The 13,229-nt window shown below is 34.9% G+C and overlaps 1 protein-coding gene across 2 annotated transcripts; it reads right to left on the minus strand.

The window, feature by feature from the left end:
• Positions 1–1,228: 1,228 nt before the first annotated feature.
• LOC147383150 (protein NETWORKED 1B-like) lies at positions 1,229–8,665 on the minus strand. 2 transcript variants are annotated; one of them, XM_086427349.1, is made up of 7 exons: positions 8,330–8,665; positions 8,000–8,095; positions 7,826–7,896; positions 7,636–7,735; positions 7,270–7,544; positions 3,362–6,864; positions 1,229–2,536 (listed from the first exon to the last, which is right to left on the minus strand). In XM_086427349.1, the coding sequence occupies exons 5-7, from the start codon at positions 7,370–7,372 to the stop codon at positions 1,493–1,495; spliced, it is 4,650 nt and encodes a 1,549-aa protein (XP_086283475.1). In that variant the 5' UTR covers positions 7,373–7,544; positions 7,636–7,735; positions 7,826–7,896; positions 8,000–8,095; positions 8,330–8,665; the 3' UTR covers positions 1,229–1,492. The 2 variants fall into 2 exon arrangements, with proteins under 2 accessions (XP_086283475.1, XP_086283474.1); XM_086427348.1 differs by having other exon boundaries at positions 8,000–8,099.
• Positions 8,666–13,229: the final 4,564 nt, after the last annotated feature.

Raw genomic sequence — 13,229 nt, forward strand, 5'->3', positions numbered from 1 at the left:
ATGTCTGGATTACCCAAACCTAGAAATCTGTTGTCTACGTGCTTGAAAGTGTTCAAGTGCTCCCTTGTGGTGCGTATACATGGGATCATAACTTTCAATAACAAGATTTGGCTCCGGATAAACAGGATTGACCCCAAATCTTTGGGAAAAGGTTTTGTTGTATGGATAGTTGTAGTACGCTACTTTTAGTAACATGATCCTTCTGTTAGGGAAGTCACTTCTACTTTCAAACCTCGTTCTCGTGCTTAGGGAGCTAATCCTTATCCAATCCTCTCACTCAAAATATAGTAATGTGCTCCCAAAATATTGGAAATTCACTCTCCATAAAGAGTCTTGCTCCACAATCATGTTAAATAGTCTTTATTTCTTTAATAGATATAAGTCATGTTTCTCCTCAAAAACATCAGTGAGTATTATAATTAGAAGACAGCAAGAGCATTGAAAGTTATACTCAAAATAAATATCATTGGGATATGTATTGTTAAATGATTATCTACATAAGATTTTGTTTGTGTTATAAGTAAAAATTAATTTGTTAATAGAAGCACTTGGTGGATGTTGTGTAAGTTTATTCCAGTAGTTGCAATTGTTTTGAGGTATTTGATTTGGAAGCTTGCGGGTTATATATACGCAATTCATGTGTGTTATAAGTAAAAGTTCTTTTGAGGTATTTGATTGGGAAGGATGGGGGCATACCCCCATTCAAGTGTGTGTGGAGACCGAAGGATCATATAGAATCTGAACTGAGGTCCTCATTTGGCCACATTGGCTATGACACCTCTGCCCTCTTGGGTTCATGATTTTTATTTGATTTAAAATATATCTAATAAAAAATAAAAAAGCCTTTTTTTTTTAACATCTGATTAAGGCTTCAAAAATGGATGGACATTGACACATAATTGGAGTCCCAAGATTCTCAGATTATTCTCTCACAATAACAATACCAATCGAAAGCAAGAACTAATAAATGAACAGCAAGTAATTCTCCTAAGCTAAGTGGGTACATATCCTTGCAAAATTATCCAATTTACAGAAGAGAGAACAATTAAGATTCCCCACGTAAAAGGCAGTGCATGGGTACCACTTGCCACGTCAAACCGTAATCCACATAGATATAAGGATACCCTCGTAGGCTTGCATGCATCAATACATAATCATACACGTGTGCAGGATCGATCAATCCTAACAGAGATAAAAATTGAGAATCTTGAACAAGTTCTCTCTAGAATTACAAATTTTGATAAATCTTAAATATAAAAAAAATTAATAATAACGAAAACAAGTTCTCTAGAGATGCTTTTGATTATTCAAGGTTGGCATGTACACCTTTCTTTGAACTAAAGATGACCAGTTTGTAGCAAATAAATAAAGAAAACCTCTCAAGACAACCATCTCTAGGTAGGAACATAAAATGTAAAAAAAAAAAACAAGTAAACTAAACTCATCAGTTCATGAGGTCTACAAGTTGTAAAATTGTATAAATTTGCTCACCTCAATCAACATTTGTCGGAGGTCTGACGCACATACAAAACGGAACTTTCTTTTGCCTTTGCCCATGGCTGTTTCTTCCAACCCCGTAGAGGTAATCCCTCAAAAGAATTTTTCTATCGGTGACGACTGTAGTTCCTTTGCTTTGCTGTTCATCATCAAGTTTCAGCAGAACAAACTGAATCCTCTGCACCTCAGACTGCAAACGACCAATCTTTTCCGACCCTTGCCGTGTCCCATCGGTTGAAAGGTGACCCTCTTCGGCATTCTTTGTTAATTTTCCGTTGATATCAACCAACTGCATGATGGCCATCTCGACCTCCTCTAACTGCCCTTTGATGATGCTATATGCACTATTCTTTGGCTTTTTGCTCATCTCAGATTGTGCCACTTTCTTTTTCAAGTTTTCGACAGTTACATGAAGGTTCGTCAGCTTATGATCATCGGATGCTAGTGTCTCTAATATCTTCCTTTTGTTCCCTTCTCGATGTCCCTGCAATTCCGAAGAGGGATGTTCACTCTTCTGCTCCACCACTTCTTCAATCTGATGGCAAGCGGTTTCCCATAACTCGAGCATCTGTTCATCTGTCTCAGCATTTTCTTTCCTGCCCATTGCACGCAAGCCAAATCCATGATCGTAAGATGAACCATTCGACACCTGATCTAGTGGAATATCTTTCATCAAGATCTCATTCCTAATGTTGGAGATTTCAGATTCGGTTTTCGTCAGCTTGAGATTGTTGGGATCATCCCTGCTTTGGATTCTAACTCCCTCCCCTTGAACCAAGCCAGTTTTGGATTTTTTTAACTCTTCGATCTCTTTCTTTGCAGTCTCTAGTTTAGTGTTGGTGTCTAAGCTTTCCTGCCTTCCAAGCCTAATCATTTCCATCACGGCCTTTTCAACAGCTTTAACTCTAGTCTGCACCTCTTGCAAATACAAAACTAAGCCAGTTTTGGATTTTAACTCTTCGATCTCTTTCTTTGCGCTTTGATCCTCATTTACTCGTTCATAATTCATGTCATGCGAATGACTAGCTAAAACAGCACCCTGAAAACATGTTCATGTAAAAAAAAAAAGAGGTCACATGAGCTGCAGTTAATACACTTGCAATATTTAAACACTATTAAAGGGCTAAAGATTCCCGACTAAGTTATAACGCAATTTCAATCTTAGATTACCCAAGTTTTGACAATTCCAACTCGGGTAAAGTGATTTTGGTAGATACGGTGATTTATATAAGGGTCAGGATCCGTAGACTCATGAAAAGTGAACTCATATGTTCACACACAATCCCAACCGTGTATATGTGAGATCAACGGTTGAGATTTATTTTAGAGATCCGTTATGTATTGTCAGGAAACATCTTTTATCTCAACTGTTGGGTCTCACATATACACGGTTGGGATTGTTTGTGAACATTATGAGTTCATTTTCCAGAGTCTACGGATCCCAACCCTTCATATAATAATAACAATAAGAGAAAAAGAACAGGAGATCAAGATGACTTCCCCCTCTAGCCCAGAGCCTTACAAAGTGATTCCATTTGCTCAGAAAAAAAAAAAAAAAAACAATCAGGCCAAAAAATACTAATGATCACTTCCTGTAACAACAAGTTCTCCTTCCTGTAAAAAAACAATCAAACTCCTACTTGATGGCATATTTGTTTTAAAAAAATTCCAAATTAAAAAATCAGCTCATGATGATGAATGTAATCAACTCATGAGCCAATGTAAAGCTCGTCAAGATTATAAACTAGTGTATTGCTAGTTATACAGGGGAAAAACGAGTTGACTTAATCGTGCTTGGACTAAACTCGCGGAGTTTTTGATACATAGAATTAAGACCTAATTAGTTACAAAGGAAAGAACATACCACTGTTTCCTGATTATCGGCAACACGAATCTTTGCTTGTGAAAATACATTATCTTCAAGTGACATTATATTATCCCTCAGAGTTGCTAAGATAGGAAAATATGCAGCCATCTCGGATTTTATTCCTTCATTTTCACCTTCCAAGACACCAAGTATTTCTTTCAACCGTTCAATATCTGCAATTTTCAAAGACCTTTCATCTTCAAAGCTCTCACATGCTCTGACGAGCTCATGTACTTTCTCTTCAAACAGAACCGCACGGATGTTGGAGATCTCAAGGTCCCCATACAATGTTGAAGCCTTAGTCTCCCAAAGTTCAACCTCATTGCTTTTCTGTTGCAGCTCAGAACTAAAAGTTTCTTCTTTGGTTTTACGTTCTTTGATTTCTTCAAGTAATTTAGCCACATTTAACTCAAGCCTCTCATTCTCTTCACGAAGACGTCCAATATCCTTGTTGTGTTGTGCATCATCTTCTGAAAGTTTGACAATCTTCTTCTCCAACTCTTTTCTTACCACCGTAGCCTCGTCATACTCCCTTTTCAGACCCTTGACATTCCTTTGTAACTCTAAGCTATCACTTTCTGTAGCTTTGAACTTCTTTTCCACTTCTGACAGCTCCTTCCCCAACCCTTCAACTGACTCCTTGAGATGTAAATTTTCCATTTCTATCAATCTCAACCTTTCCTCCAAGACACCATTAACCCCATGGAGACGGTCCAAAACATCACTAAGCCCTTTTAATTCCTCAGCTTTTTCAGCTCCATATATCTTGAAAAGCAAAGAAAGGTTACCTAGAGCCATGGCTTCCCCAAGGATAACACTGTTTTCCTCTTCAAGCATGCAATTTTCCTCCTTTAGTTCCGAGAACTTCTTCATCAAATGACCTTTTTCTTGTACCAACTTGGAGTTCACATTTTGTAAATCTGTCAACTTTGCACATTGGTTTTCCAATTCAGAATTTAGTACTCTTTCTTGCTGGTCCCTCACTCTCACTTCTAATCTCAACTTTTCATTGATCTCCAAGAATTCACACTTTTCGCTTTGCAGCATCAATACTTCCTCTGTCCTGATATTAAACTCCTGACCGAGCAGAGTAACGAGAACTGATTTTTCAAAAAGCAGCATTTGCTTCTCATCCTGGGTTTCCAACAAAGCACTCTCCATGCCTTCAATTTCCCCTAAAACCCTCTGAAGAAGTATTTGATCTTCTCTCATCTTATCTTGACACACATAATCTGGATCAATCTTGAGTGACTTCAACATCTGATGAATCCCCATCCTCAGAATTTCAACTTGGTTTAAGAGGGATTTTATTTTAGTTTGTTGTTCAAGATTTTCCTGTTCGAGATCAGAAATAAGTTTCTCAGACAATTTGGATGTTTCGAAGCGTTTCTGACACTCAATCAACAAGGAGAAATTCTTTTCTTCCATATCTCGGATACATTTTTGCAATACGAAGATCTCAAACTGAGCTTTATGGATCTCATCTTCCAAATGGATCAGTCGGGTCTCACTTGCCTTGATAGAGCTTGCATGTCCTTGTTTTTCAAGATATAAAGACGCTCGTAATTCTTCTAATTGATGAACTTTCGATTCCTTCTCCTCCTCCAGACTTGCATACTTCACTTCTAATTCTGTGTATCTTTTCTCTATCTCTTCCAACCCTTGTTGAGAACTTTTTAATCGAGGGATCAGGCTAACTATTTCAGTGAGAAGGCCTGACTTCTCATTGCTGAGAGAAAGACACGATTCTTCTAAACTCTTTGATTTTTCCCTTGAACTTTCTAGTTCAACGTTTGCAGCAGATAGAAAATTCTCCAGTACGGCAATCTTCTCCGAGAGCTTCTCCATATTCTGAGTAGTAATCTCCAACGTAGAAACCAGGATGGCTTTCTCATTGTTTTCCTTCTGGCATCTCTCTTTCAGATTCGAGTTCTCATCTTGCAAGCTCTTTACAGATGATACAAGGCAATCTGGTTTCAAGCCCACAGATTCGACTTGCTTGACGATACCGATGTGTCGCCTTCTCAAATCATTGATTTCTTCTTTGAGGCAGAACATTTCTTTCTGAAGAGCATTTCTTTGCTCCACTTGGAGTTCAACCTCCTCTTCAAGTTTCTCTTTCATCTCCTTCAAGCTAAAGATCTCGTCTTGTAGATTCTTTATCGACATGTCAGAAGACAAATTCTGCTCATTTAGGCTCCGGTTTTCGTCTTCGACTCTCCGAACTTCGTTCTCTAATCCGCTGTTCCTAAGCTCCACGGCCTTCAACATCTGAACTCCATTTTGGAGCTCCAATGCGAGAGCTCTCTGCTCAATAGTAAGCCTTCTGGCCTCCTCTTGGGCAAGAGAGATCTCGGTTTCAAGTTTCGATATTGTCTCCACACATTGTTGGTACCGAAGAGCAGCGGCTTCCCTCTCTTCTTCTAATTTGACAGTAGTTTGCTTTAGGGACCAAACTTCAGTTTCGGCTCTATCTGCTCTCTCATTAAGTATTCTAACATCCTCCTCATAACGAGAGATTTTCATCTCCATCTTAGATATCTTCTCCAAACATTGGTTGTATCGAAGAAGACTAGCGTCCTTTTCAGTCCCTAGTATAGAAAATGCTTGCTTTAAGTTTTGAGCTTCATTTTCGGCTTCTGCTTGATCATGAGAGATTTTGGTCTCTAAACTCGATATCCTTTCCAAGCACTGTTGGTACTCAACAAGACATGCTTCTCTTTCCATTTCCAATTTAGTGAGATTTTGATTTAGGATTTCAACTTCAGCTTCAGCTTTACTTGCTCGCTCGTTAAGGCCTTTGGCGGCCTCTTGTGCACTTGAGGCATCACTCTCCATATTAGATAACTTCTCTAGAACCTTCTGGTATTGAAGAAGGCCAGCTTCCTTTTCAGCTTCTAATTTCGTAATGGCTTCCTTTAGGGTGTTAACATCGATCTCAACTTTATACTCGGAGGATTTTTTGTCTTCTCCATGAAAGTTCAGACCTTTTCTCACCCATCCTTCTGGAAACTTCACATGGTGTGATGCCCCTTCTCCCGAGCCAACCATATCATTGAGCTGTTTCAACCCTTTTTTACTCGTCATCAAATCAAATTCATCAGAAAGGGCCACATTCCTTTTGAAGGGATGGAATTTGGGGGACGAGAGTCCCAAAGCATCTTTTTGTGAGTCATCAGAGTCAAATAACACACGTATTGGATGTGGCGTCCCGATCGTGTGTGGCTCGATCTCAGGAGCAGAAGCACTTGAAGGTGAATCATCGGCCAGCACTAAGGGAACTTGGTTGGGGAATGCTTCTTCCATAGTCCGATGGGCCTGTCGGAGAGCACCCATTGCATGATCATATCTTTCTGCTAAAGCACGGTATGCTCGGTAGGACTCCTCGACTAGTTTCATAAGCTCTGGACGTTTCTTGTAGTACATCTCGGCCCTTCGTGCAAAGGAATCTGCATCTTCTTCTATAAGCTTGATCATCAATTTGACCTTGGCATCCATATCTGTTCAAGTAGACGATGCATGTCTTATTAGTGACCCATTAGTTGTAAACTTGAAGTCACTTTAACTTCCTTATTTGCACAAAATTGATGTACAACATTTATGATTAGAAAACATGAAAATAGGATTTAGATTTAGTATAAATGTTTACTCAAATAGATCAGAAAATTGTAACCATTTGATTACAGAAGTAATAAAAACCAACTGTTTGCTGACGTTGACGATTAAATAATCAGAGTTACTAGGATCCATGTGAAGTTAATTGTCTTCTGAAAAATGAAAATGGGTCTTTTTTACAAACTCCAAAATAGAAAAATGAATTTCCAAATGTGCTTTGTGGATTAGTTAAAATTTATCTCAATTTGTAAAACAAGAAACCAAAGAAAATCGTAAAGGGAAAGCAATACCTGTAAGATTTTCCTGAAGCCATCTTGAATTCTTTGGGCTTATATGGCTGTCCCACCACCACGAATACAATCGTCTCGACTCAGAATGTAATAAGGAGGCCATGACTCCAACCAGGAGTGCCAATACAATCCGTTCCGTCTTGTTAAAGCCTGATCCTTTTAGCAATAATTAAAATCCAAGTAATGGATCCAAGCCAGAATCAAACCAAAATGGAGGATTCAACCACCCAATTCAGTACTAAATTATGCATTTAAGTTATCATCACTTCTTCTACCTACAAACCCAAGATCAAGAACCATATGGAATCAGCTTTTTAAAGACCATATAGAAAGATAGTAACTTTCTGATAGAAAATTGAAAACTACCTGATGGAAAGAACACAAATCAGAATCAAATGACAATGGAGGATTCAACAACCCAATTCAGTACTAAATGATGCTTTTAAGTTATCTCCACTTCTTCTACCTACAAACCCAAGATTAAGAACAATTTGGGTTCAGCTTCTTAAAGATCATATAGAAAGATAGAAACTTTCTGATACAAAATTAAAACTACCTGATCAAAAGAACACATGTCGAATAAGTCAAGAAACAAATGCCAATCTTTGTTCCACAGTATGAAAATAACTGCAAACACATCCAGACCAAAAAAAATTTAGAAATCCTCAAAACCTTAAAATCAAATCAAGATACAGAGCATCAAAAACTTGAACAATGGATCAGAACCAACCTCATCATGCAAAAGCCAAGGAATCAACATGCAATTTCCTCTCAAGCTTAATTTGATCACCCAATACCCAAAATTCTAACTTTTACAGAATCATAGCTACCTGATCATCAACACCCACATCAGAAAACCAATACAAATTAATCGAAAAATGTTAAAAAAAAAAAAAAACTGAACAAAGAAAAGGGCACCCATAAATCCAAAAACCCAAGAAAAGTCCTAAACAACTGAATCTACCATTAAAGTAACACAAGAAAAATGAGTTTTACGCAAATGGGTCTTACAAAACATTGAAAAACTGAGACTCCATGAATTAAAAGATCAAGAACTTACCAGAAAGATCAAAGCTGGTGCTGGGTGTTTGATCAGCAGCTGTAACTAAAGATCTTCAGTTGTCTTTCCTCCCATTCAACCCATTTTTTTTTAGATTCCTCTCTCTTCTCTCTCTTGTTTTTTTGTTTTGGCTTTTCAGTCTGTCTTATTCAAGAGTTAAAAGGACTGACAAAAGAAGAAACAAATCAAAGAAGAAAAGAAAGAAGCTTTGAAATTCTTTGTTAATTTTAGAAGAAAAATCTCTAACTGTGTGGATTCATTAATTACTGAATAACTACAAGGAAGAGCAACTAAAAATTAATTTGTGGGCTTTCTCCATGAATGCATTTATAAAACAGGAACATGTTCTCTGGTTTTTTTGCTCTCTTGAGAACTGAAGATGAAATATCTAAACTACCCTTCATTGCGTCACCAATGTTTTTTCTTGGGTTTCTATTTGACTTTGTTTTGGTGCAGTGTTAAGGCACCTCCAATTATTATTATGAAGGCACCCCACTTCATAGTCAAATTATTTTGTCTTATATGAATTAAAAGTTTCACAATGAACTCTGATTTTTTGTGAGAATACCCCCTGTTAAAACATGTTCAAAAATCGTAAATCATTTAATTTTTTTATAAATCACTTTCGATAGGGTTAGAAGTTTTGGATATGATCTTCTCACCATATAGATTATCCTCATAAAAAAAATCAATCCAATTTGAAAATTTTAATTCATATAAGATAAAATAAATTAATTATAATGTGAGGTGCCCTTTGTAATAATTGGGATGCCTTTAATCCGACCCTTTGTATTTTTAAGAAAAATAACAACATATGGCACTTAAGCTTTCTTTGAAAAATAAATTTTCTTTAAAAAAATAAATAAATAAATCTTTTTTTCTGAAAATATTTTCTCACGTAGTTTGTGGTACAATTTCCCTAAATTTATTGAGTCATGCTGGGGTGACACAGAATTTACAGTGATTCTCACAATTCTGACGTGAACATGCGTAAATAATTTTTACTCGTATTTTCCAAATTTATTTGTTTGTAAAAAATAAAGGATTTTGTCAACGTGTGCATTAAAGGCACAGTTAAAGCGCAATAAATACACTTGTGAAAAATCTAAGGGTATTTTCGTAAAGAGCAATTTTTTCAAGGTCATTTTCGGTACAAAATCCAGTTTCCAAAGTGAATTTCAACGTGTGACAAATTAAGGGAGAAAAAAAATCAATATTTAGATGTCAATTTGTGTTGAATTTCTTTTTTGGGAAAAATGTTCTAAATGTTGAAATCACCTTTGCTTTGTAATATTTGTAAGGGCACCCAATTCATTTTTTATTTTTTATTTTCAAACAAACCAGTAGGTGAGTCTGCCAGACACATTAAATGATTTTAAGATAAGATTATCACCTATTAATTATACTCTCATAAGGAAAGTATTAACCTCAATTAATGTTTGAGGTAAATCATCGAAAGGTCGAGAATCAAGATGGAAAAATATTTCTACGGATTTCTTAGAAAATGAAGGCCGAGGAATTTTGTACGATCCCCTTATTTTTTCTTCTTCTCATCTTAATTGTTTTGACGCTCTGTCACAAACGTGGATTGAAGAATAATCCCCATTTAATTTACTTGGTTAAGTTATCTTTTCTGTTAATCCATCATCATCAAAGCCTTATCCCAAAAATTACTGTTAATTGAACAAATTAATCTTGTTCTTCTATTCAAATCTCCGCCTAAAATGAGCTAAATATCAAGACTCATGTTAGGAGATGGTCGTGAAGTAAATTTACAAAAATAAATAAATAAATCATTATTGTTATTTGAAAGACAAAAGTTGAAGCTTCATTCAACATTGCACAATGTTTTACTTGTCATAAACATGAATTCTTAATTAAAATTTTAAAACAATATCAAGCTCTAATAACCCAAACTATATCTCTATATTACATTTTCAAAACAACCTCTTTATTTAAAAAAAAAAAAAATTTAATTTGAGACTTCACCACAATTTTAACTGCTCAATTAATAATAAAAAATTAATATTTTATAAGTCAACTTAATTATCCGCTCGCTCTCGATGTGTTAATTTATATTGTTTCTTCCTCTAGTTCTTTTATATTATATGCAAAATAATTTGATTGTGTAGCCTATATTAAATAACAAGTCTAAGGCTGCAAGAAAGCATGAAATGTTAGGTTTACAGTAATGAGGATGTTTTCATACTTGGGGAGCATTTTATTTGGACTATTTAAACTTCCAAAAAGAAAACACCCTTTGATTGAGTTATATTGATTTGAAGGATGGAAGAGTGGCACTTTATGGATTATTTGAGTTGAAAATGAAATAGTTCTTCTACTAATCAATTTTTGTTTGGGTAGCATAAAGTTGGTTATATCAAGCTCTTTGGAGTAGTGCTCTTAATGGATTGGATTTGGATCATGATTTTAAAACTTGTTTTGACGTCTCGTCTCATCCAAGAATGACATCGAGTCATCTTGGATGAATTTTTCGATATGTTTGAGTTGTCTCGTTCAACAATGAAACAAATGAATCATGATTTTAAATCTCGTCTGATACATTTGACTTGTCTATCCAGGGGTGGATTTAGAGTGGGAGCACATTTAAAGTGCAATAAATACACTTGCGAAATTGAAATGTGATGGTATTTTCATGAAGAATAATTTTTTCAAGGTCATTATCTGTACACAATCCGGTTTCCAAAGTGAACTTTAATGTTCCAAATGTCGAAATCACCTTTGTTTTGTAATATTTGTAAGGGCACCCAATTTTTTATTTTCTTTTTTGCAAACAAACCAGTGGGTGAGTCTACCAGACACATTACATGATTTTAAGATAAGATTATCACCTATTAATTATACTCTCATAAGGAAAGTATTAACCTCAATATGATGTTTGAGGTAAATCATCGAAAGGTCAAGAATCAAGATGGAAAAATATTTCTACGGATTTCCTGAAAATATAGGCCGAGTAATTTTGTACGATCCCCTTATTTTTTCTTCTTCTCATCTTAATTTTTTTTGACGCTCTGTCACAAACGTCAATTGAAGAAAGAAAACATCCTCATACTCATATTTTACATAGTAAAAATATTCCACGTTTAATTTACTTTATTAAATTATCTTTTCTGTTAATCCATCATCATCGAAGCCTTATCTCAAAAATTACTGTTAATTGAACAAATTAATCTTGTTCTTCTATTCAAATCTCCGCCTAAAATGAGCTAAATATCAAGACTCATGTTAGGAGATGGTCGTGAAGTAAATTTACAAAAATAAATAAATAAATCATTATTGCTATTTGAAAGACAAAAGTTGAGGCTCCATTCAACATTGCACAATGTTTTACTTGCCATAAACATAAAATCTTAATTAAAATTTTAAAACAATATCAAGCTCTAATAACCCAAACTATATCTTTATATTATATTTTCAAAACAACCTCTTTATTAAAAAAATATTAAAATTAAAATTTGAGACTTCACACAATATTAACTGCTCAACTAATAAAATAAAAAAATATTTTATACAAAATAATTAGTTAAAATGTTCTATAAGTCAACTTAATTATCCGCCCTTGATGTGTTAATTTATATTTGTTTCTTCCTCTAGCTCTTTCATATTATATGCAAAATAATTTGATTCTGTAACCTATATTAAATAACAAATCTAAGGCTGCAAGAAAGCATGACATGTTAGGTTTGCAGTGATGAGGATGTTTTCATGCTTCATGGATTATTTGGTAGTTCTACTAATCAATTTTGTTGGAGTGGCATAAAGTTGGTTATATCAAGCACTTTGGAGTAGTGTTGTTAAATGGATTGGATTTGGATCATGGTTTTAAAACTCGTTTTGACTTCTCATTTCAAACGAATTTTTCGATATGTTTGAGTCATCTCGTTCAACAATGAGACAAATGAATCATGTAGGGGCACAACTTGATTTGGTTTGAGGTCAAATTGAAACCGAACTGACATAGGTCGATTCCACTAAATAAGAATCAGAACTGAACCAAATTCCATTGAATCCAAAACAACCCAAACCGAATTAAAGTCAGATTGGTTCAGTTCGATTCTACGGATTGCCAATATTCTATAAATTGTAAGTAATATTTTTTAATGAAAAAATAAACATAAAATTTCATACAATAAATCACAAATCTATCCATAAAAAGTCATTAGTTTACTTATAAAAAATCATTAACCTATGTCCTAACTCCAAAAATAATTCATAATAATAATAATAATAATAATTATTATTATTATTATTATTATATATTGCATAGGGGTTCAGTTTTAAATTTGGTTTGGTTCTATACAAGCTTGATCCGAGAGCCAAACCACAACTTGTTCCAAACCACCCCAAAGCTATCAGTTTGATTCGATTCTCGGTTTGAATCGGACCAAGTTGCACTCCTAGAACCATGGTTTTAAATCTCACCCGATACATTTGACTTGTCTATTTGTCTCATTGGTGAATAATACCAAGACATATTGGACGAGTCATCTTGGTCATAGACAAGATTTAAAACCATGATTCGGATCAATTTGGGACCAATCTGATTGGATCCAAACCAGATTTTATGCATAATGGATTGGGTCTTGTCAAATCGGGTTGTTGGACCATAAATATTGGATTCAAATCCAATCAATTGATATTTGGCTATCGGATAAAATTCGATATTTTGATATAAAAAATCTAAATATACATCTAATATCTAAACAAAATGTAATATGATTTATACATTGAGGGGTCAAGAGGCTGCTGTAATAAAAAGTGGTATAGAAAATGATAATTTATAATAATAATAAAAAAGTACATTTTAAAAAAATTATCTAATATTATTGTAAATTAACTTACATGGAATTCCAACACAACCCCCACCCACAAAATAGAA

This window comes from Akebia trifoliata, chromosome 16 (assembly GCF_017979445.1).
Source record: "Akebia trifoliata isolate Shusen 1 chromosome 16, ASM1797944v1, whole genome shotgun sequence".
Lineage (NCBI taxonomy): Eukaryota > Viridiplantae > Streptophyta > Magnoliopsida > Ranunculales > Lardizabalaceae > Akebia > Akebia trifoliata.